Below are 27,567 nucleotides of genomic sequence, written 5' to 3'. Positions count from 1 at the left end.
CGTTATTAAAAGTTATAGGCTGTGATAACAGGTTCGACAGGCACATTAATTAATGGAATAACCGTTATCCGACGGCACGATATCACAGATTTAGTAGTTCCGTGTTTCTCTATCGTATTTCTCAATGAAATATGACATACAATAAGAGGAATGAAGAACAAGAAACATCAATATGATTTATCTATATATCAGATGGATAACTAAAACATCCCGAACTCGAGATTGTGACAGATCAAAAATCATCTGTTGTACGTTATTCCAAGACATTTCAAATGTACTAATTCATGGTATGCCAGTAGACATTTTCAAGGTTTAGACTCCATAAGTTTCGTAAAATCTGTAAGTCACTCAGTACAAAAACCAAAGTCAAACATGGCAGGATACAATTTTGGATAAAATATGAAAATTTTTGCAACCAAGGTCAATCCGTCCACTAAACCCAGCTAACCTGGTCAAAATGCTTAATGAATTTAGAGTTTGTTCATAATATTAGTTTCTGGCCTAAAGGGCATGGCATGTTGCTGAATCCTGTAGGAAGACGTAATTATCAATGACATGGAAAGAGACCAAATAACGCTTAATCCCTGGTATTTTATACTGGGGGCCACATGGATGTCATAAAAACTATCGAGTCACAACCTTTACTATCTGTTCGTAAAGAAATAATATGGACTAGTATACTATGTAATAGTATTTCATTTTTATGGATGACTTTTTGAGTTATCAAAATCTCAAGTTCTGGCGTATTTATATCCACCCAATATGTGCATAGTATTTATTAGAATTACTGAGGTTATTCATCACAATTCAAAGGAAGTATGTAAACGTATGGCATTGGTAACTAAGCAACCATACCTTATTAACAACATTTTTAGCCTAGCAACGGTTCTTAAACTCCTAGCTCTCCTAGAATTCCTGGAAATTTCACAAGCCCTCGGCGATTTCTTGGAGCTCTTCCTGAAAATTCCTGTCATAGAACAATAGCGTCACACGGTCAAGGCTTTGATACGTAGTGTAATGAAATTTATGAGTCATATAATGTCAAATGAAATAAAACAGCAAAACGGTCCCCGTTACATGTCATAAACACAACCTCCGTTTTATGATGCCGCGATAGTATGTACATTTCAATATTAAAGTATTCTATACATTATCACATCTGTGACGTGGTGTGTGTATCATCGTGCTTTACTCCACTGTCACAGAACAGTTGTTCCCAAAGGGGCACATTTCAAAATACCATATGCAGTTAAAGAAGAACATAATTATAAAGTACAATCTGAATGCATGACACTGGCTTAGAATGTAAACGGTTATATTAATTCACAGAAATCTAAATTGAGTTAAAAGCTGGAATTGAATAAGAAGTCGCATAATTTGTTTTTGTGCTGAATCAATTATAAATGTTCTAACTGTCATAAGCTTAAAACTTAAACACTCTCTTTTCTCCCCCTTGTCCAATTGCAGTACAGCTGTACTTTCCTACGTATTACAGAGTATGTTTTTAAAAGACTTTGCGTTTCAAAACCAAGATTAACAAAACTTTCACTATTTGTGTCGCACGTTTACATTACATTAGACCAATTGCACTCAATTTTACCGCCCTGTGTCTATTTTTTCGCAATATTCGTCGTCTTTTCACACAACCAATGTATCCATCTTAAAATGCCATGGGTATTCAGTAATAAACTCACTATATGGCACAGTACATAGTGCCATGCCGTGTGCGCCAAAGCAAATCAAATCGGAATTTATATCTGAAACTGGAAACGTACATGTAATAACTTATAAGTATATGAGCTTATAGCCTTTACGTCAATTGTGTGAAACCCTACGTTATATTTCCTAAGGTGTAATATATTTGAATAACACAGGAAGGGTCAATACTGGAATGCGATTAAATGTACATGGATCTCGCGTAGTGACAAAATTGGTTTGCATGTTTCAGTTTAGACGTACGTAACTACGATCTTTGTTTATTAGGTATCTGTCTCACAGATTATCGAACGTTTCAACTGTCAATTATCCGACTGCAGTTTGTCGATCTTCAATTTGGATCTACGGAGTTGTATTGTTTTATACGTGTAGCACACACTGCTATTGGTAAAATGTAATACAAAGAGCATAAGAATGGCCACCATGCTGCGTTCCTTATTAAAACACCTTCCTCAGCAAATTAACTGATATCCACAATTGAATTCCCAGGTCTTCGAAGATTTTTTTACAGAATCACTCTTTGCCTGTCTTTCTTTCTTTCTCTTGAGATTGCTCATTAATCTTATTCGTTCCTTAGGTACCCCTTTTCCTAGATGACTGTTTCAACGTTTGTGCGCTCTCTTATTTGACTGTTCTTGTTCCTTGCATAGTTTTGACAAGGACACGCTGTCAAGCCAGAATTGTGAGGAAACATACAGAGATGCCTTATTATTGAAGGACGCCTGCAAGATTACCATTCTAACTCCTGGACATATAGATTCACAAATATGGACCCCTGTACCTTGTCTATATCAACTACTAAGTTGTTAAAGATTAAAGCTTATAAATCGAAGTAAGACCTGTGGAAATGTAATTCTACGCCATAAAAAAAGTATAAATCTGCAATTGCTTACGAGCTTTCAATACTACAGAATGTCAAGAGGACAATCATAAAATATTTAGCATTATGTATCAGTAATTTGTATTTGTTTAAGTAGTGCTTAAATAACACCTTTGCCGCGATTTTTATGAAAGCGCATACTTATATGAACGCTGAATGCATTTAGATGGTGTTTTTACACTTAAAGGAAGATGTTTGAGGAGCATTAGATTAAGTTGTTACGACAGTAGACTGTGTTTAACATTCCTTCCCTCTGTTGCGAATAGGTGGTGTGAATATTAATCTTCTACAAAAAAGGACAAAAAGAAACAAAAAACTACAAATGAGTCAACGTAATAGGTAGTACATTATTTTGGATATAGATTGAAAAAAGTTTGTGCAAAGTGAAATTAAGCTACACGATGTGTGTGTCTATTAACAAGACAGCAAAATGTACGAGACGGATACAGTTATGATGAGTTAATTATAGCTCAAAAAGAAAAGTTAAATATCATAGTAGGTGTAATGATATCATATACTCATGTGTTATCCAAGCTGTGGTCAACAATAACTGGGAAGAATCCCTAAAGGAAAGCAGTATATACATATACGTACATGTATATTATACCTTACATATAGGTCATGGGAAAGAGCTCTTCATACTGAGACGTATTGCGGAAGACAAACCCTGTAATGTAATCCTAACCATGTAAGTCTTTATCATTTCGACCTTGTCTTGTGGGTGTAAAATTTATTGAAGTTCTCCGTGATTATTGGAATTGGAATCGCTAGTGTGAGGACGCCTGCTAGAGCGCAGAGTGACCCCACGATTTTACCCCAGTATCCGTGGGGTGTGACGTCACCGTACCCCACCGTACACATGGTGATAACGGCCCACCAGAAACCGTCCGGTATGCTCTCTATCTGAGAGCCGGGCTGGCCAAGTTCTAAGTAGTAAATTGTGCTGGAGAATAAGACTATACAGACAGAGAGGGCAACAAGAAACAGACCCAGCCCTCCCATGCTGGCTTGGAATGTCAACAATAAAACTTGCAATCCTGATGAATGTTTAGTCAACTTGAAGATTCGCACCAGTCGAATGACTCTGAGAAAAGCTAGAGAAGCACCCGCCTTTCCATTGTCGCAGTTCATCGTGGCTAGAATATTGAAAAGTCCCACGTAATAGGGAACGACAGCGGCTATGTCGACCCAGTTTTTAAAATCCTTAAAAAATGAAAGCTTGTTCGGACATGCGATGAAACGAGCGACGACCTCGACTGTAAACCATGAATTGCATAATGATTCTATAATGAAAATTGTATCACTGAAATCTGGCAAATATCCTGGCACACACAGGGTGGACTCAAAGCCAGGGATTGTTTCTACGCAGAAAACTACAATAGAAACGAAGGTGGCTAATACTGATAGTATAGCAACGAAGAATGCTAAGCGAGAGGTCTCCGGATATTCGAAAACCAACCACACTTTTTTCAAACAAGGGTGATCTGGGAGTATGATTTCTTCTTCGATATAACCCTCCTCGCTTTTGTATTCATCGAGAATCTCTTTTTCAATCTGATAAAATTCAATTTCGTCCAGAAAAATGTCATCAGGTACTGTAGGCGGCCGTCGTAATTTCCCGCCATATTGGTAGTAATTGAAAATGGCCTCAAATGTCGGCCGATGTCTATCAAAGAAGTACTCTCCCCGCGTGTTGTCGTAATATTTTCTCCGTTTCTGCGGGTTGCCGAGCAGGGTATCTGGGTGTCTGTTAAGGACAGCCATTCTTGTCTCAAAGTACTGTCCACTAACGTTGATGACCACTCTCTCGCACCCGGCCAGACGACAGTCGTGGTCAGAGGTGCTCTGATTCGAACTGCCCGGAACGACATGACTGGTGCAAGAATCCGAGCAGTGAAGTGGGATGAGCTCCGTAGATTCGTTTGCAAAACTTTTAATCCTGTTTGTTTCTCTTTTGGAGGAGGCCCGTCGTGTTGAACCAACAACTGCTGACCAATTTGCCATATCGGTGGCTCATAATTCCCTTTCTACAAATGGCCTCTCAATTCAGTGAATTTCAACATTGTCACCACTCGTTAACTCTGAAAACTTCGGTAAATTTCAAAGTTGAAGAACGAACGAAGGAAGATCCTACGACAGAAAGAGCTTGAGCAGCAGTGAAACAGAGCTCAGTGGACTACTGCCTATTGATCGCTACGAGAAGTGATCTTGCCTCAGTACTCCAGAATATGCATTGCTGCTCCTGCAGTTAGAGGTCGATATCGACTCAAAGAACCAGTTGAAAATTGCAGCAACTGTGGAAGATAAGACCAACATGTGTTCGCTGATTCAATTACTATCTAGAATCGTAAGACCTGCTTATTTGAGCAAATGAGGTGGTATTGGATATGTTTCACTCTGTATGTATCCTTTGGTTCCGGTCAATAATGCCAATGAGGTATTCTATTATCCAATTCGTGGTATTTCATTTTAGATTTAATATATTCCAACGACAATGACGTTTGAACCCGAAAATCCACTTCGGTCCTTATCCCGTGGGAGAATGTTTTGCTTTTCCACGTTCTAATTTTAGCCTGAAGACAGCATTACTACCTTAAGGCTTTTCCAATCGTTCTGTCGTTCCTATCCCCATTACAAATGTGCTGAAACGGCCCTCATACAAATAGCGCTAAATGCGTTGTTGGTTCAGTGGTGCTCCGTGATCAATTTTCTACATCCTTCTGGCGATGTCTTAGATGAAAGATATGAATGACTTGTTTTCACAATTTATCAGCGTTTCCTGTGACAGCCTGTGATGATGCGTTTAGATGTACCATTTAATCTTCGAACGTCTCAGTTACAAGGCTGGTAGTTTATGAAAAGTATTACATCCGTGTTTATGCAGCTTCTTTGTTCCTTGTGTTAAGTCTGCAAATAGAAAAAATCAATATTGAAAAGAAATTGATCTGGTGTTACTGCATTTTTCCAAGAGGAAACTTTAATTAAAATGATTTTAGGACATTGTGTACAAACGTGATCGAGATGTCTCTGAATACAAAGTGTTTTATAACAAATAACGCACAACAAAAACGAGTCACATTATCAAAACCGTTACAAACGTGCACTTACTTACCGGTACATCCCCGGCGGCGGTAATCACGTCTTATTCATCATTTTAATACATTAGGTTTCTGAGAGTGTTCAAAAGGCAGTAATCAGTCATTAAATGACTCCGCTCATTATAAGCTATTCACACTGCTAAACGCCCACTTTTATTATATGGCATGATGCCTTCTTGACTTAGCAATAAAGGGAATATCAGATTTGTTTTGAAATGTTCAATTATTCAGGTATAAAACGGTGAAGACAATAGCAAAGCGTTATACCATTCAGATATTTACAGAAACGTATTTTGTGTCTCGTATATAGCTAGTCGGTGACAAAACCACTGTTGACATATTAAAGCTTGAGAATGATTAATACAGTTTCGATCGAGAACAGTTGAAACGTGTGGAAATAAAATTTAAGAAGCCTTTATTCCATCAATACGTAAATAACGTTGAAATCATGCATTCAAGGCACGTCTGTTTAATCTTGAGGACCGCTTACAAGCGTGCACATTCTTGAGCGCCTGGATTCATGCACTACTATCGCCATAGATGTTAACATTAATTAAATCTTCCAGGGTACCATTTCAGCTATTTTACAGTTAATTCAACACTACAACTAGTAGGCTAGTTGACTTTAGATTCATATGCACAAAATGAAAACGTTGGAAGGCCCTCTTTGCGTTTTTAGAATAAAAACCTTAACAAAGAAAGACAAAAAATTGACAAAACCGGCAGTCTGCGAAAGCAATTATTACAGTGTCCAAAACTGAGGAGAAGAGGAGAAAAAAACGTTTGGTTTCCTGGATCCAAGATAAGTGCAATTGGGCTTCGTTTTTATTCCTGAGCAATCAGCACCCAGGCAGTCGGGGCAATATTTAAGTGGAGATATTTTACCTTTCTATCTATCTATTTATCAAGTTGAAACGAGATTCCTATTGATAATCAGTATGTTACTTACATAAACCTCGTTTTTGATATTTGAGTTTCGTAAAATGTTTAAAAAATAACAAAATTCCGGATCAGGCACGGACATCTCTTATGTTCCAAAATTGTGATGAATTTCGACAAAGTTTAAAGAACGTGTTTGGATAAAGAATAAAGATTAAGTTAATTAATTTACTGTGACAATAGGGAACCAGCGCAATCAAAAACGACACAGAGATCCATTTTATGAAATATTGTACGCTAGCAATTTGCAATCTATGTCTTCAGTGTTTTCACTCCAACGTTTAGGATAAAAAAGAAGCACTTAATGTTTTCTTAATGGATTTCCTCTTTTTGTGTATTTTTTAATCAAAAAGCTTTTCTGTAAAAGGAATGAGTCACATCCTCAACTTAATCAAGGAAGCGACACGTACCTCTTCTTCCTTTTCGTCGTCAATTTGTTATTTTATAATTCAAAATCAATAAATCATATTGCCAGATTTTTTCGTTGAAGATCGTAATCGTAATTACTTTAAGAACTACATGTAATAACACAATCAAAAGAAAGGAATCTTTGTTTTCCGTCGAGAGTAATTAGGCGTGCCTAGATTTTTTTCCTGTAAACTGGTGTTTTTGTAATTTAAAACCATCATTTTGGCAAGCCTTTTCACTCGTTAATTGACAGTGTCTAATGAAAATTCCCCTGGGCCGAACAGTGGGATATTTGCTTTATTGTGGAACCATGTCAGTGTTGTGCACCCCCCCCCCCCCCCAATGCCATTACTACACTGTACAACATGTCTGTACCTGTAATGTAAAAGTATTAGTGATTGGTAAATAAAATGACAGCTAGTCAAGCAAATCTGCAAAACCAATGCATGAAACGATTTTTACTGTAGATTCACAAACAGCTTTGTCTTTCAAATTTTCAATAAATAATATTTAAGTTTATGATAAACACTTTCTTAGAGTTGTAAAGTTTTCGTTTATTTTGAATTTTCTACTACTGTATAAAGAGTGGTTCATTGTCTGTATGAATTCGCGGAAAAGCATCAAGTTCTTAATTAATAGCATTCACGCAGACAGCACACGGCAAGTCTTCCACAATTTGTACAATGCACGTCAATTAAATTGCAAGCCATTTCTCATTATTCCCCACATCTAGTGAAGTGCAGCGAGCAAATTTTACATTAATCGAATTATGCAATATCGTGCCTATCTAGCGTTTGGTTTAATCGGCGTAACGTTACACGAATACTTGGTTTACCTCCAGTGTTGCGCAATGAGATATTTACGTGACTTTCTTTTGCGGACATTAAACTCCCAAGAGACAAACGGTTTGACAACGCAAACAATAAGAACAAAATCCAGGTCGACTGAGACCGGCAATAATTGAACTAATGTTAAACATAAAGTGACTACCAAACTCCTTTATCTACCTTATCTAGATAAGACCAAGATAAAAGGGAAACCGCTCCAAAGGTAATGCAATTTCAGCTCTAACGATCGCCCTCTAATTCAATTGTTGTTGCGTCATTAACTTACTTGTTTCGTGTATTCCTGGAAGGAAAGATATCAACACTCCATTGGCATTCGCTGGTAGTTGGTTTCTTCCATTTGCTAATTGCATTGTAATTATGACAGTTGTCAAGTTACCTTGTTTTTTATTCCAGTACACATGTAGTCCGCTATTTCATGTACACGTGCAGACGCATGCACATCTCACTAGATATGACCCGTGGAGGCGAACCTTACCCTTAGCCGGATTATGCCAGTCTTTGGAAAATTGCATGCACAAAAACCCTTTCTTTTTCAAAGATTGGACCAAAGTTACAATTGTGTTAAATAAACTCCTTCCTTTTTCCCACTATATGAGTGATAGGAAATGGAGGATTCGGCCCAATGATACTTGCGCCATTTCTTCATTTACATGAAGGTCTACACTGGGTGTTACCCAAAACGCACGCTACTTGGTTACCACATTATTACCACATGATGACGCGGTCACCACGTTGCTATGACGACATAATTTGGTATAAACGCGGTGACCACTTATCCCTAACAATGCAGCGCTTTTGCTGGATATGAACCATCTAAACTACATGTACTTCTGTGTATTTGTATGAATTCGTTAAGTCCTTAAGCAAGAGTTTAGAATAAAACGCACAAGGACAAACCATCATTCTATCAAAAGATGTGGAATGTGGCAAATTCATTCAAGGTATTGTATTTAGCATCCTTCTTTCTGTTAAAATTATGCGAAGCCGACAGATAGCCCGAGGCTCCTTGGCAAGCCGAGTTTAGAGCAATAATTCCGATAAACGCCTTATTAGTCTGTTCAGGTGCATATTTTATAACTTTTTTCCCCATAGATGCCCTTGTAATGCCAGGGGGTTATGAAAATAAAACTGTTACAAGGCAATCCTCAAAACTTCTTCCGTTTTGACTTTGTTTGTATGCTGAAAGGTAAAAGTAATTAGTGACAGTGCTTAGAATTGGCAGTTGGTTTCTCCACACGCAATCTCCGGGTAGTTTAAATCGTATTCGATCGATTTTGTTTTCGGGCCTTGTTTACAAGAAGCTGTTATAATGCCACTCTCAATCGGTTGTAGAGACCTGGAAAAATATCTCGAAATGCAAAAACGGGTCCCGCGTGGTGCTCGTCTGCCAAAGGTCCTTAAAGTGACAAGCAACGCACTTCATGCCACGCTATAACAGAGGCACAGCCTTTATTAGACTCGGAAGTTTTCTTGAGAGCTAGTCAGCTGTGTATATCTGAATGCGATCACGTTTAATTTGACGAACCCTAGCCGAAGCCGTGTAAAAGGGAAAGCAATAATGTTACCAGCGCCTAACACAATTCTTAGTCCTTTGTTTAGAAATAGCTGTACATAAAAACGCCATTTACTAATTTGGTCACTGCCTCTGAAACGGAATAGCTTGAAATGGACATTTAATTTCAATTACAAGTGATATTCCACCTTGTGCAAGGTTTTTTGTAAAACGCCGGGATCGAGAGTCATTAGCAGTGTGATACAAATAAACAGCGAGAGAGAGTTACTTCACTCACGACTAATAAAAAACTAACTTTCTCTCTGAGTTTGTTTTGCATGTGGTAAAATTACTGTTGAACTATCCACTTATGCTGTGACTTTTAACTCAGACTTATCTAATAATTTGATTCTAAATTTCCACAACAGCATTGAGTATAGTGAGACCTGGAGAAAACTGCGACTTTATGCATGATTCTATCCTTGGAAATATCACATTTAATGCGCTTCAGAAACGGAATTCACGTCCATAAAATCATCCTAAAATGCAAGAAATAAGCTCTCCATTTAACATCTCTTTGAGATAGTATATTTTCAATGTTTCATGTATATAGACTCAAAATACAAGTACTGGTTCTCGAAGTGCACCGCCAAAGAGCTATGTCCAGGCAGTCGTTCGTTTGTACGTTTCTCCGTATACTGTTTGTTTTGCCAAACATGAGTCTATACATCCTTATTGAGACTAACCAATTAATCCATGGGGGTTATCTAAAAGCAGAGTTTCGCCAAAGGCAGTCAACATTTATTCTTTTTTTAATGTGATGCGCCAAGGGCTCTCCATGACACACGTTATCTGCCGTTGGCCATAGCCAAGGCGGTCTGATTGCTTGGCACATTTTATGACTTCTAAGGTACCATGGGAGTGTCTATGGGGACCCCTGCCTGCTTCGTCTGTCTGGTTACGTCAGATGAGCTATTTCCGTCTCAACTTTAACAACTGGGCTATTTTTCAAGTTTTTTTTCTTTTAGGCTAAGCTGGGGCCGAAGAGATTTACATAGCCAGTAATGTCTAATGGGTATATTAAAACATTGCTTTCATTAACATCATTTTATTGTCATTATAAATGGGCTCAATATTTTAATTTAAAATTGGACTACTTCTGATATGTCTTGGGTCAATTTAGAGGAAATGCCTTCTTTTAAAGTTTAGACCTATCATCTGACCAAAGTCATTTTGGGACAGGTGCTAGCGCGCTTTATGAAAGATTGGCCTTTAATAAATGTTGTTGGCGTGCTTGAACAAGATATTGTTACCATTAAAAACTTATGTCATTGGTAGACAAGGCGATTGCTATTAAGTTCTGCGGGTTTAGTTAAAAGATATAAAGCAAGTTGGCAGCGTCAGTGTAGATTAATTATCAAACCAAAGTAAGATGGCTAAAATTATTCACAGGGAATGTTAAAACTTAAGCCATTTAACGAAAAAGTTCCGAACCTTTTGAAGCGAACTCGTGACTATCTATCTATCTATCAATCTTCAGTGTTTCTGGCCACAGCTGGCTGCTCCCGAGATGACTTATCGATGAGACGAATTCACAGCTGTATGATCAACATAAACGAGAAGTGAATTCATTGAGTTATCACCCCTTCACTTAATGAACAGTTTGCATGATGACGACGCGTCGCCTCAAATTTGTGTCTAGCACTTATTTCTAGTGCCCACTTCAGGCACTCTTAGGAATCAGGGGTGATTGATGGTGAAGTGACGTTTCTGTTTTCACGTCCTTCCGTCAATGCCATCGTTCAATAGTGTGGGTCAGAAACCGTTTTATCTCATTAAAAAGTGATTCAAGGGCTATTGCTGGGTGATGGTGTTTTATTAATGGGTGATACCCTGGTATTCTTTTACTGTAAGAATGAAGTGGAATACCACTGTGGGGTGACAAGTGGGACGAACATTGCCCAAAGCATGGCATAAATCCAGTCTCTCTCCTTCGTCACAAAAATTTTAAGAATGACAACACTTTCTTTAACTTGTAAACGGTTGCCGCAATGTTAAAACTTTCAACTTTCATCACTGTGCTCCTAATAAATATAATTGTAATACACAGTTACAATGGCTGAGTCACCATTCACGTCGTTCAAACTACATGTACACACCTGCCGTTCTCACTTCACCTGCTGAGTAAACAGAAACAATGTACCTGTATATATCACAAATTTCGAGGCAATCTGATCATGTGTAGCCAAGTGAATTCTGCTCTAAATTGAGATATGAAGAAGCTTAATTTAACCACTTTTTTATTCGTGCCCATCATGTTAACTATATGAATAACTTGTTATTGACTTATGCCTGTACAGTCTATATTGCATGCTTGGTGGTAGTGACAGATGCCACGCTAATGAAGTCAGTTGAGCCAACTATTTATAAGTACAAGCTTAAACCTTCTTTAACAGGCATAGATGGAAAAGTCACGCAAAGCTGCTCGTAGTGTAGTATTTGCGAGAATGGTCTTCACCTACAGCCACGCAGGCTGCGTCACTGACATCGTTTGACTTACGTAGCTAGGATAATATCCATAGCACTTAGATTAATAGCTCAAATCGAATACAGTTTCATAAGCTCGCCTAACGAGAAATAAAACTTCAATCGTAAATCATTAATACCAATTTTAGGCTAATTTCGACCCGTAGCTCAGTACCCTATCTCGCCATCTTCATAAATATCTCACAAAAATCGATACACAAGCGAAAGGTTAATCAAAACGATGCCTAAATAGGGAGTTAATAATGGAAAGGATGATTGAGGGGACTCCTATGGTATCTCATATGTAATTGAAAAGTTGACTACGCTGACAACTATGGGGATGACAAAAAAAGTGGGAAAAAAAGAGATTATGACCCTCCTTTCCATGATAATAAAAAAACTTCTTGTTTTATGTTGTGGAAATAAATCTCAAACAATTGCCAGCTAAGGGATGTGGTAATTTATTTATTTATTTATTTATTTATTTATTTATTTATTTATTTTCAAAAAGTCCCACAGTACAGAAAAGAGCAGAGGCATAACCAGAAAAATATCTGTGAACAACTAATGGAGAATTCTCTCTCTCTGTGACCAAGATAGCGGCTATGGCCTAACCATTGCCTAGGCTATTCATACCCTATTGTACCCAGTATCTAGCTTAGAGGTATTGGCTACACATAGGAGAAGGCGGGGAAGGAGGAAGAAAAGGAGAAGATGGAGGAGGAGGCCAAACTAGCAGTTAGGCCTGTTTAACGCTAGCCACATGCCTACGCTCAGCCATACATGCCTACCAGGATCACAGAAAGAATTGCTTCGTTAATTCATAGATTTCTCTGTGGCCTTTCCCTGTGCATTTGTGTACTCACTAGCAAGAATTATTAAACAAGAATTAAAAAAACACGTCAGTACCGAGCTGGCCTCTGGTGGAGGGTCATACACACCGGTGGTGGAGGAAAAGTCGAGTGCATTGGCACTAGTACTGAGTAGAGAGGTAATTATGAGGGGGGTATCCCATGACAACCAAGCTCACCACAAACGCTAACCGCAAATAATATGGTATACCACATACCTCTATCAAACTGATATGTCATATCAATCATAATAGCGATCAGTGAACCGCGTTTTATAGAGGAGGCAACTAGTGAATTCATTACCTCATAGGCTCTCTATCCTTGAGGAAGAAAAAGGAACAGCCGAGTTTACAATACACGCCTGCTCTTTATTGATCTCTTCAATCCAGAAACGATCTCTTCTCCCTGAGAAGCATACAACCCCAGATGCTGTATATGGGATGCTTGGGATAAGCGCTAATCCTTACCGACAGGCTTTACATCTACGATAGTTTGACGATATCGAGAAAACAGCTTGCGTATTTTGTAAATGGCGACAATAGTCAGGTGATGGGGTTGCAAACGAACGCCCTCCCGCACCAGAGGCGAAAAGAAACCCGCCAGTAGAGCGTTCCCCTCCTCGTCTCACCATTATTAAGCTACAAATCAAATTATATCTACTACAACTAAGGGAATAATCCTCGTGCCCTCAATATGCCCAAAACAATAAAGATGAAGGTATCTCAACTGACAACTGCGCTGAAGATAAGATGCAATGTAAATCAATAGCTAAATGTTACGATTGCACTGCACTTTGTACTTTTTATTATTAATAAGGTATCTATATATCTGTCTATCTATTTTGGGTGTCCTTTTTATTGTCTTCAATGTGTATATGGCAATAAACCTGAGGGAACAAGAGAGTTCCATAACTAATAACAATACCGTCGTGTACTTACTTGGGTTATTGTAACAACGCAGTAAAACCTGACCATGGTACTGCAATTATGAAGAACAGTCGCTTTTTCAGACAAAGCTTTTAGCGAAAAAAAAACCTGGGCGGAATAAGACTGGCATACAATCTTGCCCTTTGTATGCAGCGGGTGTTGCTATGAAAGCCAGAATTGCTTACGCTAAAGATCAATTGTCTTGTATTTTACAGCAACTTGGATTTACCAAACATGTCTGAAAATTGGCCAATGAAGCATATGTCTTTTTGATGATTCATTATTCGCCTTAAAGTGTTATAAGAATCATGTAGTGTGGTGCAATGTGTAAATAAAAACGTCGTTTCAAAGATACGTTAAGTGTTTCAGCTTTTATGTGTTGGTAAAACAAGTACGTATACATAGTTCCACTTTGTAATAGGGGTATAGTTGTATCTAAATAGGGTTGATTTTTACGATTCTCGCATTAACATAAAAACAGCGTAATAAACGTAACATTAACGCAGATATGCAGATGTCGAGCAAATAAATTGCGTCTTAACTTCTAAATGCTAAGGAAAATTTGTACTAAAATGATACGGGACTCCACATTTAGCAAATATATATCGTAATTCATTTAACAATATAAGGATAAATGAGATGAACACTCAGTGATAGATGTCTTGGGAAATTGATCTAGGGTCCGGATAAAAACTCGATGGTTTTTTCTTTGTGACAAATGAGTCTAGATACAAAATTATAGTAACATAACCTATCCAAGAACAGCAGTTGTGTACCTTTTCGTGACTCTCGGGTGGGTTGACGGAAATGGACGGAAATAGACGGAAATATACGGCGTTGATTTCGTTAATCTGACCTCTAGTGAATTAACAAACAGGATTTACGAAGCATAGTATGCCTGGTTATCATCCAAGTCCCTGTCTAGAAATTTAATATATGATGGTCTTGTTTGACATTAAACGTGTCTAAAAGCAGAGCTCTGCTGAAGCCGATTCTTACGTCAATAGGTACTGAATGCCAGTTAATTGTTTCCATTTAAGTACACACAATGGACAATAGAAGTGTCATCCCTACTGAACCAGTACTTTGGGGGACATAAATGACTGTGGAATGATATGCTCCTGGTATCATTTTATTAACATCAAATTTCACAAAAAAAAATGTAGACCAGGCATTATAACTACTCAAGATCTGCCTACTTTTATTATTGATTACTTGATTATTATTTGATTACTCTGATTCAGAGGGTGACACTTCTTTTGTCCATTGTGTGTACATGTACCTACAGTGTAGGTCCATAATTTATGAACTATCCAGTCGGCATCTTTTCAAAATCACAGCAGGGCAAATGAATAAAATACAACATGGTAAAAGACAATGTCAACAGAAGCAGCATAAGCAGTGACTCGTCAGGTAGATGTTCATATTCTGTCCGTATAATTGTATTTACAGCATCTTACCGAGCTTTGAAACCTTCGTTTGTATTTGTTGAACATACCTGTCTCCTTTCGCAATTGCACAGATATCATCGCACCATATTCTCCGCCATTAGTACCTCAGATACCTCTTGAAACCGCACGTACGTAAATATCAGAAAATGTGCAAATGATAAAATATAAACACACGAAACAATCTGTCACGACCTTCAAACTAAATATTTTAAAAAGGACGCCTACCACCTGTATGTTTCTTTCTGAATGCTGGTTCACACATTGTTAAGCTTTGGTTTAACTGTGTGAGTCACTTACCTTTAACTTGCCACGACAAATCTCAAGCATAATTGCACTTTTATGTGTTGCATTATGTATACATACTACGTGAGGTCAAATGGCTACAAAAGTTTACAGAACCAGATAGATCTATCGATAAAGATGAAAACATACAAAAGAAAATTGTAAATGAAAGGTGAAGGTAGAATTAAACAAAGAGAACCTTCATGTTCCGTTTAACATTGTGCGTTAATTTACAAATCCCAGTGTAGATTGTGTCCATTAATAATTTCGAGACAACCAACAGGTGTCCTTGGACACTATGAATTGGCTAGATGATAAAATTTCTATTTTCATATAAATACGACAGCATGACGTATGAAAATTAAGACCAACCTTTAGAAATACCTTGAAGGAATCGGGACCCAATAAACTGCGTCGCCCTCAAAAGCAAAAAAACATGCAAACTAGTGTTGTACAAAGCAGTATAGTTGTAGAGAATTCAAATCGCCGCTGGCTTGAGCTCGTTGGAATTCTTATCTGCTGGTCTGCCTGAAGAACGAATTTGCCTGTTCTAGTTCTTGATTGTTTCCCTTCCCTAAGGCATCACTGAACAGAAGCGTTAAGCGCTGATCCAGCGTTTTTATTTCCCTGGGGCACCGACAGAAATGCCGATGCACGTTTCCACTGCTTGTTAAGGAATTGCGTCCGTCAAGACCAAACACGAAGACTTATCTACAAATAATGTTAAAGATATAATCACTCCATCTTTTCCCAGTCCAGCCTCAACATTGTCAATGTGAGAATAAAGGAACTGTCATCCCCACCGAGAATTAAGCGACCCAAATGAAATCCTTAGACTGCATGCTTCAGTAATGGCATTCTTGGCTAAAAAGAACCCTTAAAGATGCTATCCTTAGACTAATTACATTTATTGAAATTGCCTAGACGCGTTCAGGACACGGCAGTTTGTCCTCATGTCAACCGAGGACAACTGCTTCCCTTATCAGCACAGAGGTTTAAGGGCTCAACACATAACCTAACAGTTATCTGACATAACGATGACAGCAAAATCTAGGCTATCAAAATATATATCTATCGATTGCTTTATTGCCTACAAGTAATAAAAACTGGGAGAATTAACGTATGTGTGTGAGCATGACGTAACAGGCATGTGGCCAGGGAATTCAAATTGGAGCTCTTTTTCAGAAAAAAGTGGACCTTTTTATCCTCTTAGGAGAAATGACAAAGAATCTTTATTAAATTTTACTGGTAATAAGTAACAGGGTCCCTTTTCAGCTGAATACGACACTTACAAAGTTAAACCTCTTAATTTTTTTGTATATAAATATTCCTTTACCTCATACCCAAGCCTTATAACATACTGAAGGGATCCAACAAACCGCATATATCTACCATTAAACTATACATCTACCTTAAAATTACCTAACCAACTAAACATGACAAAAAAAAAAATTAGACAAGAAACGGAAATTCACGTGCGACAGGTGTGGTATGTTCTGCAGCATTGTGTGGTCTAACCACAATCAAAGCAAAGTTTATGCATCAGTATTCTATATCATTTGTACTTTCCCTTAAACCTCAAATGTTACATGTATCTTATCCATGTAATGCTGCAACCAGAAATTTCAAAGCTTGTTCTTTTCACAAAATGTCAAACTTTTATCCCTTTTTTCACCCAACTAGGGAAATGGCATAGAAGTAACTAGTACCTACATGTATATCTATATGTATATGTATATGTACTATAGTACCCGGTATATTGTACAGCTGTACATCTAAGATTCAAAGTGGACCTGAGGAAACCCCGAATCTCTTGTCCACGAGCTCGTAAATTTATACAAAACATACCTCCTCATTGTGTGTTGGCAGTCATGTATACAGATGTAAAAAGAGCAAACCAGAGTCAACGAAAGATGCAACCGATGCACAAACGGCAAAAACAACTGAAGAAAGTGGACAAACGCACCCAAAGCCACTTAACTCTGCTTTATAATACACTGCCTATCTTAAACGTATTAACATCCGGTCATTCTGTGAGCACAGAGGAAGCTGGTGACTCTTTTCGTCGGTTGATTCGTTCAAACAAGATCATTAAAAACCCGAAAGACGTTATTTTCATTTTAATACGTTTGTCTGTTGACGCAAGTTGGGCTGATTTTCGGTCTTTAAATGGTCGTAATGTGAACGCGGTCATTAACCCCAGTTCCAGATTGTTGATATTGTAATGACACTCGCAGGATGGCAAGTTTAATGAAAAGATGATAATAGATAATAATTAAGTAGGCTTATGTTGATGCACGCCAGAAATACGAACACAACCACAATATCACGAAAACATTGTCTATAGCAGTACCCCATACCAATATGGTTCTAAACAGACGTAGCCAACCAGTTACGACTTACGCGCCTTTGGTTATAACTCGATTTAATGAAGAAAAATTAATACTCTGGTCTGAAACACCCAAATATAGCGTCGTGTTATAATAATGCCAAATTAATGACATAATTTAGCCCAGTCTTAGAGCGATAAATTCTTGATGCACAGAATCACCAGCGGGGTTTAGGCCTAAGAACACGCTAAGGTAATTAACACCAGAACGAAGCCCCATGGATATCAGGGGGGTTCATGGTTTATGCTCCGAAGGCCACAACAACCCCTGTGCCGCCTTTCTCGAGGTACTGTGTCTAAGAATAGAAACATATTGATTTTACTTAGCCAGCTAATCCAATTTTGAAAAAGGCAATTTAATAAAGTTTGTGTAGCTCTGATGCCGAGGTAGTTCTATTGACTTTTTTCAAGGGTGGCTCGGTAGCACAGCTGTGCAAATCGTGGTGTAGTGGGTGTTGAGAAAAGTCGTCACGCTCTATTGCACGTACTTTTTTGACACCCTGTATCATCGTACAGATCACTGAAAAATCCAAGTTTTCACTCTTGGAAATCCCCCCTCCTCCACACCAATCGAGTTACACGCTGTAGCTAGACCCGACGGCCGTTAGAACATACACAACCCACCTTTCCTTCACTAAAAGCGTCCTTCTTTATATCTACCCCCTCCTGTCAACAGAACACACCATAACAGGACGAAGGACACATCAAACCATCTCTGTTCAGCCCAGTCCTCGGTGTGATATTTTATTGTTTATTAAAAAGAATGCCGCGGGTGGTATTTTTCAGTGACAGCATAAATAAATTATTGATTAATATAAGGTTGAAGACAATTCTATTTTTCTGCGCCGGAGGTCACTTTATTTTGTATGTTATTGAATATGGGAATTTGAGGGCTGTTTTTCTAAATCAAATTGAAACAAATGGGGCATCAATCAACCAAGGTCAGTATGATCCAAATGAAGTTTCGGCCTTTTACACAATGACAACTGCGGCAAGTTGCATATACAGTTATTTGAATCCAACCACATCCTAGGAGAATACAATTTTATTACATTAAAATGGCGCTGCATGATGCAAAAATTCAGTTTGGTGGTAAGGACCAATTGCAAGAACTGCTAATAAGGATAGCAGGGAGTTGAATGTTCGTAGTAAACATACAACGTTATCTCGCGATATCCACGTGGTCTGCACGTGTTTCCGGCAGGGACAGCAGCATCAAAATTTTATTTCATGTGTCCGGAACCTGTTTTCACCATAGGATATTATTATTATTATTATTATTATTATTATTATTATTATTATTATTATTATTACCTCATTTGCAACCCGAGGGATGGATAATTACAATCATTGCATCATGGTTGAATAAAACCACTAGTGAATAAGAATAAAGGAATATTAAAAGACATATGTATAAGCAAATTCAAAACAAAATAACTAAAATGCAAGGTTAAAATGAAACAAAGATATATCACAGGTGATAAATTCTGAGCCGTCCTGCTAAAACGAAATGAAGTAACAGTCATTATGAGCAGACCCAGAAAGTCCCATAAAACTAGTTCCTCTTCTTTTTTTTTTTTTTTTTTTGCATCATTCATTAGGGACATTTGTCAAATGACAGCCATCATACAATCCCAATAATTCTTCATTTACAGTCCACACACAGCAAACGAAATGTCGAACTCACATTTGATTTCCTGAAGAGCAAATATCACGATATGCCCACAGCTAACGTTTAGTATTGAGCGGCTGCAGCAACAGAAAGAAAGCTTGATCGGCTTGTTTACCAGTTAACTATGTATATATTTAGCCATAAATGACAGGTGGAATAATGGGTACTCTCTCTAACATTGGTGTCAGGGTATGTGTTCTTCAGGGGTATGCATTTTTTTTTTTTTTGAAAAATACTACCGCCTTGTTGAAGCTATAAAGGAAAAAGCACGTTAATGTAAACTTTGTTTACATCACTAGTTGGCAACGGGAACTTAAATGGGATAAATAATGAACTAAAATTAGGGAAAGATTCCTCATCAGTCCATCAAATATCAAAACTGCATTTTGACTAACCTTTAATAAATAAAAAAAAAAACGCAACTGGACACATGGTTCTAAAGAAAAGGAAGCAATTCAACAAATCACCTTGAACCTGTTTAAATAAAGTCAAGCATCCAGTACCGAATACTTTATTTTCCATTTTTTAACACCAGTACCTGTGAATGTGCCAATCGCTATCAAAAACACTCATCCCCACGTCTGCATGAACGCACATCCAACAAGAAGATCATTAACAGTGGCACTGATGCATGGCTGTATTTCTCCGTAGAGCTCTATTGGCAAACATGTTTGAAGTGAGAGACTATGACACCTGCCAACGTGCATAACCACTCCACTGGCGCGATTTACCGGAAAATACGCCAAGATCACGCTCAATTACCTGGAATCTAAGGGTTTTGTTTTTTATACAAAGCTTAATACGTCAATACTTGTTGAATATACATTGGTACGGTTTTTTGTTTGGTCGACTTAAGGACCATTGCAACTTATATCAAGATAGCCACATTGCAGAGCGACAGAATCAAAACGGAATCGGGTTATGGCATTTTGCTTTTTAAAAAATTGCTTCAAAAGGTCCCCTTACAATAGGGGTTGCATTAATCCTTTAATTTTTTTAATGTGTGTTTCTATATATCCAGTGGATATTTAAAAGACTCGCTGTCTTAAACCTATTGCCGTTGGCGATTCCCAAGTACCACTGGGGTTTGGTTGCGGATTCTAATATGAAAAAGAATCTGATCGCCCTTTCGTGCAGTTAATGTCAATCACTAATTAGAAATCACGGTAAACTGATTGACCTCCCTCCCCTGATCAATACCTAACCGCTTCAATAAAATCATTTGGGTAATGTTATTTTAGTAGACCCTGTATATCTGAAGGTATTGAGGACTTTTGTTTGGGCTATTTTTGACTGTAATGGGATATTTATGATGTCTCACTCTGGACATTGACAAAAAAGTAAATCTTCTTTTGGGAAAACAGATGTTCACTGGTACATGCATTACCCGACACAGATTATTGTAATCTCAGTAAGCAGGCTTTCTATTAAAACATAGTCTTAGCCAGAATATTAGTTTTTATCATCAACAAATATTAAAGAATTGTATGGCTAAACACTGCAAACAAATGACCTTTCTTCGCTGTTTTTGTAATGATGTAATTACGATAATGCCAGTCAATTATTATTTATTATATTATTATTTATTATTTCCACTTTTTTAATTATTGGGATTTGTCGAGCATTTCACAAGTTTGTGTGTGCTCTCTGTAGACTTTAGCAGAATCAAGTCCCATATAAGCCTCACTTTCTAAAGACCTGTCTAAAAATACGACAGGAATCGAACACTGGATTAAAAAAAATAATTGTATAGAGTGTAGCCGACTAAGTTGCCTTTCACAGCGCCTTTAAAAGGCTATAAAACAAGATTTTTGCCCTTTTAACTGAGCCCTAAAAGCACGTTTTGATTTTATCGACTACGATTTTGCTCGCAGTGGTTACAATACCCATTTTGGGTATGTCTTCTGTCTATACTGTGTTCAATCGTTTGTAAAACACAATTAGGCAAACATCGCCAAATCGACTTAAAGTGACTGCGCATCGAGTTTCATTCAAATTTGTGACACCATAATTCGGCAATTTCTTGTGATATTCCAACAGTCCCCAATTCTTAGTGCGTGCAGAAAAACCCAAGCTGCGCAGAATCGGCAACCTCAGTGAACGATTTTTAACCAAATGACCTTTGCAATTGAAAACTGGCACCTTTAACTCCACATATCAAATGGACGGCTCTGATAATGATTTTTTGTAGATCTATATTAATGTCATTAGCCCACACACAGGCACCCCCTGGCCTTTGGCTTCATCATTAACTGACAAATAGCCCGTGGTATGTTAACGCACTAAAGATCGATACACGTGATTTTTATGTAAAATCTATACAAGAACACTGATATAGAGAAGTTGACCCACAGGCTTCGTCGTTCCTTGTTATTTTATGCCAAAAAAAATAATAATAGCAAGAAGAAGAAGAAAGAAAGAAGGAAAAAAACGTTTAGGTAAAACCGATGTTAAGAAACTTGATTCCGTGTAACAGAGCCCCCCCCCCCCCCCCCCCCCCCCCCCCAATTAGGTTCATATGTGTTAGGGTTAGCGTGACGAAACCGTGTCTTGTATCACAGGGGACTCTCACGTGCATGACACTTTTTTTTCAAAATGCATGCACACATGGACACCTATGTGGACTCTGTCTAACTAATATCTTAAGTGGTCAATTAACCAGACAAATGGCAATATATATTGTTAGACTTTTAAGTGTTATTAAGCAAAACAGTTTTGAAAACTCAAATCAGGAAAATCGTGATAATTGTGGAAAGAAACGCACAAATGACTAAATGCACGCCACGATTTAAAGGTCTGGTTACAAAAAAGAAACACGATATTTTAGATTTATATGTAGTAATGACAGTCACTCCGTGATCTGGTTGCGACTCAAGAAGAACACATTCTATAAATTAACATAGCGAGTCCTCATGATAACCACAAACAACGACTTCCCGCAGCAGTGTCAACAAAAAGCCCTGTTTGACAGCAAATATTTGCCAAGAATGGGCAAATATGGCTGTCCTCATCAAGTCTCTTCCTTGACGCAGCAAGGTCAATATAAAGGTTCTTACAGGTGCTGGTAATCATCAGTGACATCAGCTTACAGACCCCGTTCCAGAAAAGGGCAAAAGATTTACTGTTTTGGCTAAACAGCGGTGCGTCACCATTTTAGACGAATTTCCCAAAACTTAAACTGGCGTTATAAAACCATGTACAGCCTGGGGTGGTCCAGATTTCTGTCAGTTGTCTCAGACGTTTCATTGATCAGTCGTTTCCCAATGATCAAATAATGTATTACGTTATTTCAGAACGTGACACCAGATAAGTTGAAGGAACACCCATGCCACCTGGTTTATGGGAGCTTCTGGCCCAGAAGCAGGTGGCAAAACCATAAACCAATTGCATGGCAGTAAAATTAATCAGACTTGTCTCTTAATGAAATATTTTCTTATGACGCAATATGTCTGCGTCCTTGAATGCACGTCTGCACCAGTTTCTATCTCGTTACAGAATACGGTGTAGTAAGCAATAACTTCGATCCTTGTGTGAGACAGAAACGTGAAATGAGAGGAAATGTTTGTCTCTTATGATTTATGGCTTGTATGGCGGATGCAAAAGCGTTGTACCTTTTGTTTTTGCTTGTTATTTGTTGCTTTGGCAATGTTGGGAACATTCAACTTTCATGAAATATTCCATGCGACAGTATGCCGTTGTTTATTCATGCAGCTTTTGTTACCTTTCAAGAGCAATGCATCAAACAGTTACACTGCAAAACAAAAAGCACTCCAAGCAATTTTGTTTATTTGTTTGTTTGTTTGTTTTGTTCGTTGTCCTATTCTTTGTAAAAACATCTAGGAGACTTGACCGAACGAACCTATGAATACACAATTTCGCCATATTATTTCTGGGGCAGCCCCTTCAAACATGCTGGAGAAGCTAAACCAGCGCTGTTCCAGACAGATTATATTTTCATATTTTGTTTATCATAACCAAATTCCGGCCCCCATTTAATCTCTTTTCAGCTTTACAGTCCTGCACGTCCATAAATGTCAACTGCAAATCGAATCGGAAATAGAGATCCGATTGAGGAAGGCGATCCATTTTAATTTTGGTACCAAGACGAACATTTAGCCTGCCAATTGTCAGTCTAATATGGAGCTTCCGTCAAATTCAAGCAATAATATTCTGCCATAATCATAATTTCAATAATAACATTCATTGAGAAATGAACGGATTGATTTATGTTTCGTAATATAAAATTGCACAAACAATCAATTGTGCAATTACAGTACAATACACGTGGAACCGTTGTTCAGGTGGAAAGAGAAGGTATTGGCAATTAACTTTTATCTGAGGCACGCACGCTACAGCGATGACTAATTGTACCCTATAAGGATATGCAAATATTGATTAGTAAAAAGTTCATATTTACGTACAATATTTTCTGGTTTACATTGCTTAAAAGCATCAAATTCACATCTAAGGATAACATAGTTATGTAAGTTAGAAGTTCTATATTGTATGGTTTGATCGAGTAGCTCTTGACAAAAAGGGGGAGTAATTACACTGTATAGTAATCGAGAAATAAAAAAGCATTAGTTCACTGAGAAGACCTGTTATTATACACGGTTATATGCAGGGAGTTCCTGATACCAGTGAAACAATGCCTGCTTACTGACATGGAAAGACAAATGACAGGAGCATAAAATATCGGTAAAGACTTATGACAGATTATACTTCTAATATAAGTGTATTTTATTTCAATAACAACCCAACCGATCAGACCGCCCCCCCCCCCCAAAAAAAAATATCCTTTTTTTACGGGGGGGGGGGGGATAATGTTGGGTGATGTGGGAACCAATCTACTATGATACACATAAAAAAACATTCCAAAGAACGTCATCCTTCCCCTTTCTAGCGTGACGTCACATTATTCTCTCGTCACCCGGATGTGTTTCTATCGTCCACACAGCCGGACAACTCGACAGCCTCCCCAAGGACATGTTAGATATCGATTAATGCCATCAATCCCACGTCTAATCATTCCTTTGGACCAAGTCCAGGCACTTGCCACTTAAACTGTTCACGGTGACCTTTAGTCTAAGTCTTTTGCATGCTTATTCAGATGTAAATTTTGTTGCGTCGTCATGGATCGTTTAGTTTCAGAAATCTATGCATATCAGTGCGCAATAGCACTGACACTCACGGTTAAAATAGGCGTAGTTCATCGTGCTTGCCAGAGGGCATCCTTAAAGTCATAATAACTCTTCGTTTTGGCCAAAAATTGGATTTTCCTGGAAAAAACGGCAATTTTCCCGTACTTACCAATGGCCAACGACCCCATTCCTGCATTCAAAGTTAATCCAGGTTTTTTTTCCTAAACGTACGGTTTTTTGTTAAAATCTCTTAAGAGATTTTAACTGACGGAGCTCTCTCTGACATTGCAAAGTCACTGGTGACCTACTTAAAACCGCGGGAAAAGCAGACAACAACAACACTATATAAGATTCATGAGATATATTCGTCTTTTTGTTAAAAATGCATTTATATCCACAATGTGTGCCATTCTGGGCTTTTCGTTATCCGACGCACTGTACAAAAACTCGCAACTTACGTCTGCGTCTGCACTAATGCGTTTGGCGCCATGTTATTTTGGTCTCGAATGAACGCGAGAATCCGCGTGACACCATTACGTCATTAGCAACGAATGCACTTGTCGACCGGAAAAAAGGCATCGTAAGCCCTATTGACAAGCACAGATTTTAGTTTTCCTACAATAACGGCCGTTTTAGTGGTAAAATACAATAGAATATATTTCCATGCGTTTTTTACAATGTATTTCATGCGGATTTTTGAATCTCAAAGGAAGAGTTATTATTGCTTTAAGTTCGGCTTGTGTGCATATCTTTATAAATTTAAATTGAGCAATCAATTTCGTAGTGATAAATTGATGTCATGTCTTCTCATATTACCGATATGTCTTGTTGACATTTCAGTGGAGACACAATTCATTTGTAACCGAGAGAAGCTTGGAGACCATAGAGTAAATATTGTGCTATCAAGACGCACAAACCAAGATGGTATTATGCGTATTATTCAATACAGTAAAAGTACACGAAAGTACAGTGATTTTGACTTACAGAAAACTGATCCATTTTATAACCCAAAAATGAATATGATAACGTCGGAATAACATTCAGCACAAAATGTCTAAAATGACACAGAATCAACCCAAACAACACGGAGTACGTCAAAATTCTTAATTTCTTAAATAGAAAGGTATATTAAACCCGTCACGTGCGCAAGATTAATTTGAACAAGAAGAAAAACAAACTTGTATGTACACCAAGGCGTCATTTGTATGGTGCAAATCTGTGCAAAGCAGACATTGCCTCACACTGCATTATTGTGAGTTCTGTACACTCAGGCGTATTTGCAGTGTATGCGGGAGTAAAGATGATGTTTCTATTAGATTGAGGATTACACAGGCTCATACGTGTTAATTGCATTAAGAAATGTTCTGTGTTAAAACGCGCTATTGCGATGCGATTGCCAATTAGATGCGGGTACTATTGTGGCGATGTCAGTTCGGGTGTACATCATAACATCATACCACAAGATAGTACGTCGACACCTATTTGGCTGAATTTGTGAAATTGTATGTTTATGCAGAGAGAGAGAGAGAGAGAGAGAGAGAGAGAGAGAGAGAGAGAGAGAGAGAGACCCTCTAGGTCCCTGTTTCCTTTCAATAGTTAATGGCGTTACACAGGTTCTATTTATTAATACGCTAGGCGTGCTGACAGGTGAGGCAGCTTGTAAGAAAACTGTAGAATTATCAGACATTTTGACCTCCTCTCACGTCGATTCTTATTCTTGCCCTTTGAGAATATCATCGGAAATTTGACTTGTTTCACTCCCAAGTGTCCATTTGCCCTGGGCTAAAAGCGTTACTGACTTCAAAAGAAAGTCGTGTATACAACTGCGATCGCTACACGTAACGCACTATCTTTCCATAAACTAAGTCCAACCGTCGTCCTGTGAGACAAGACGCCTGTAAACATCACTAATTTCACCCCCAGTTAGGTCTGTTTCCTAGCAAATACGTAAAAATGGACATAGGTAAGTGGTTTGTCGCATGTGGTGATTTAGAAACAAAGGGGTTTTTATTCCTGTCGCTATTGCTCTGCAGATAAATCCGATAAAACTGACAGGCTACAAACAATCAGTGTAGATCGCCTTGCACATCAGTAATGGATCCTCGGTACTTTGGGAACATAACGCCGTCAAAATGTCCTGACTTGTACACCTCGCTCTTACTAATCACTTTCAAATCATATTTATCAAGCTTAAATAAGCGACTCGCACTTACCATGTTAAATTAAGATTTCTTCCTACCTAGGCTACTCCGGAACGCCAGAGTCAATCGCATCCCACTAGTCGTGAGATTTCATTAATAAGAATAGAGACAGCGTTCGCAGCTACAGAACTTACCTCGTATCACCGCTGCTGCGATCTTGCCGTTAATGTGTGTCGCGGAGGCCCTAGATATCTCTGCAAGAGTTGCCGCGGCAGTACCTTTGTTTTCATTGGCAAGCGCTCTTTCTTGATCAACCACCGTGTTCAGAAACAAACAGGCTTATGCACGGCGCACTCTGCGTGCTCAAGCAGCTGGATCAATCCGCCGTGTTAATATAGCTGCAACAGCTCCTGTCATACGAAAGCCCCCAGTTTAAATCGATACTGTATAGAAATATTAGTTCCGTTGAATATTTCATTAATGTGTAAGGGGTCTAACTGCGTTACCGTCTTGGCCTACCACCAATCACAGTCGGGATTGTTTTGTCCCAAGACAACAATAAGTACGTCACACGCTGTCGTCTTCGCAGAGCCAACGTCGTCCATTTTAACGCCACTATATAGTACTCTAACCGCTGTTGCGTCAACGGGATGAATTAATAATCTTAGGAAGTTGCCCTCACGTGTGACATTAAGAACGCTCGGTGAACCTGCTATATGAGGTTTAAGACAGGGATTTTCTTAATAGACCAATGTGTGTATTACCTGGAGACGCGGAAATACACAAGCACTGATTTACGCCTCAATA

The 27,567-nt window shown here is 38.3% G+C and overlaps 1 protein-coding gene across 3 annotated transcripts; it reads right to left on the bottom strand.

Annotated features, from left to right (window-relative positions):
- Window positions 1–171: 171 nt before the first annotated feature.
- Window positions 172–27,567, bottom strand: LOC106172027 (potassium voltage-gated channel protein Shaker). Of its 3 annotated transcripts, none has more exons than XM_013552603.2 (2): window positions 26,955–27,567; window positions 172–5,503 (listed from the first exon to the last, which is right to left on the bottom strand). In XM_013552603.2, exon 2 carries the CDS (start codon window positions 4,598–4,600, stop codon window positions 3,296–3,298), a length of 1,305 nt encoding a protein of 434 aa, XP_013408057.1. In that variant the 5' UTR covers window positions 4,601–5,503; window positions 26,955–27,567; the 3' UTR covers window positions 172–3,295. The 3 variants fall into 3 exon arrangements, with proteins under 3 accessions (XP_013408057.1, XP_086871836.1, XP_086871835.1); XM_087015710.1 differs by lacking the exon at window positions 26,955–27,567 and adding an exon at window positions 15,790–16,285; XM_087015709.1 differs by lacking the exon at window positions 26,955–27,567 and adding an exon at window positions 15,183–15,783.

This window comes from Lingula anatina, chromosome 6 (genome assembly GCF_051362555.1).
Source record: "Lingula anatina isolate TDL-2025a chromosome 6, LinAna3.0, whole genome shotgun sequence".
Taxonomy (NCBI): Eukaryota; Metazoa; Brachiopoda; class Lingulata; order Lingulida; family Lingulidae; genus Lingula; species Lingula anatina.
Note: the sequence above shows the minus strand (reverse complement) of the source record. Positions and strands in the feature narration are given on the sequence as shown.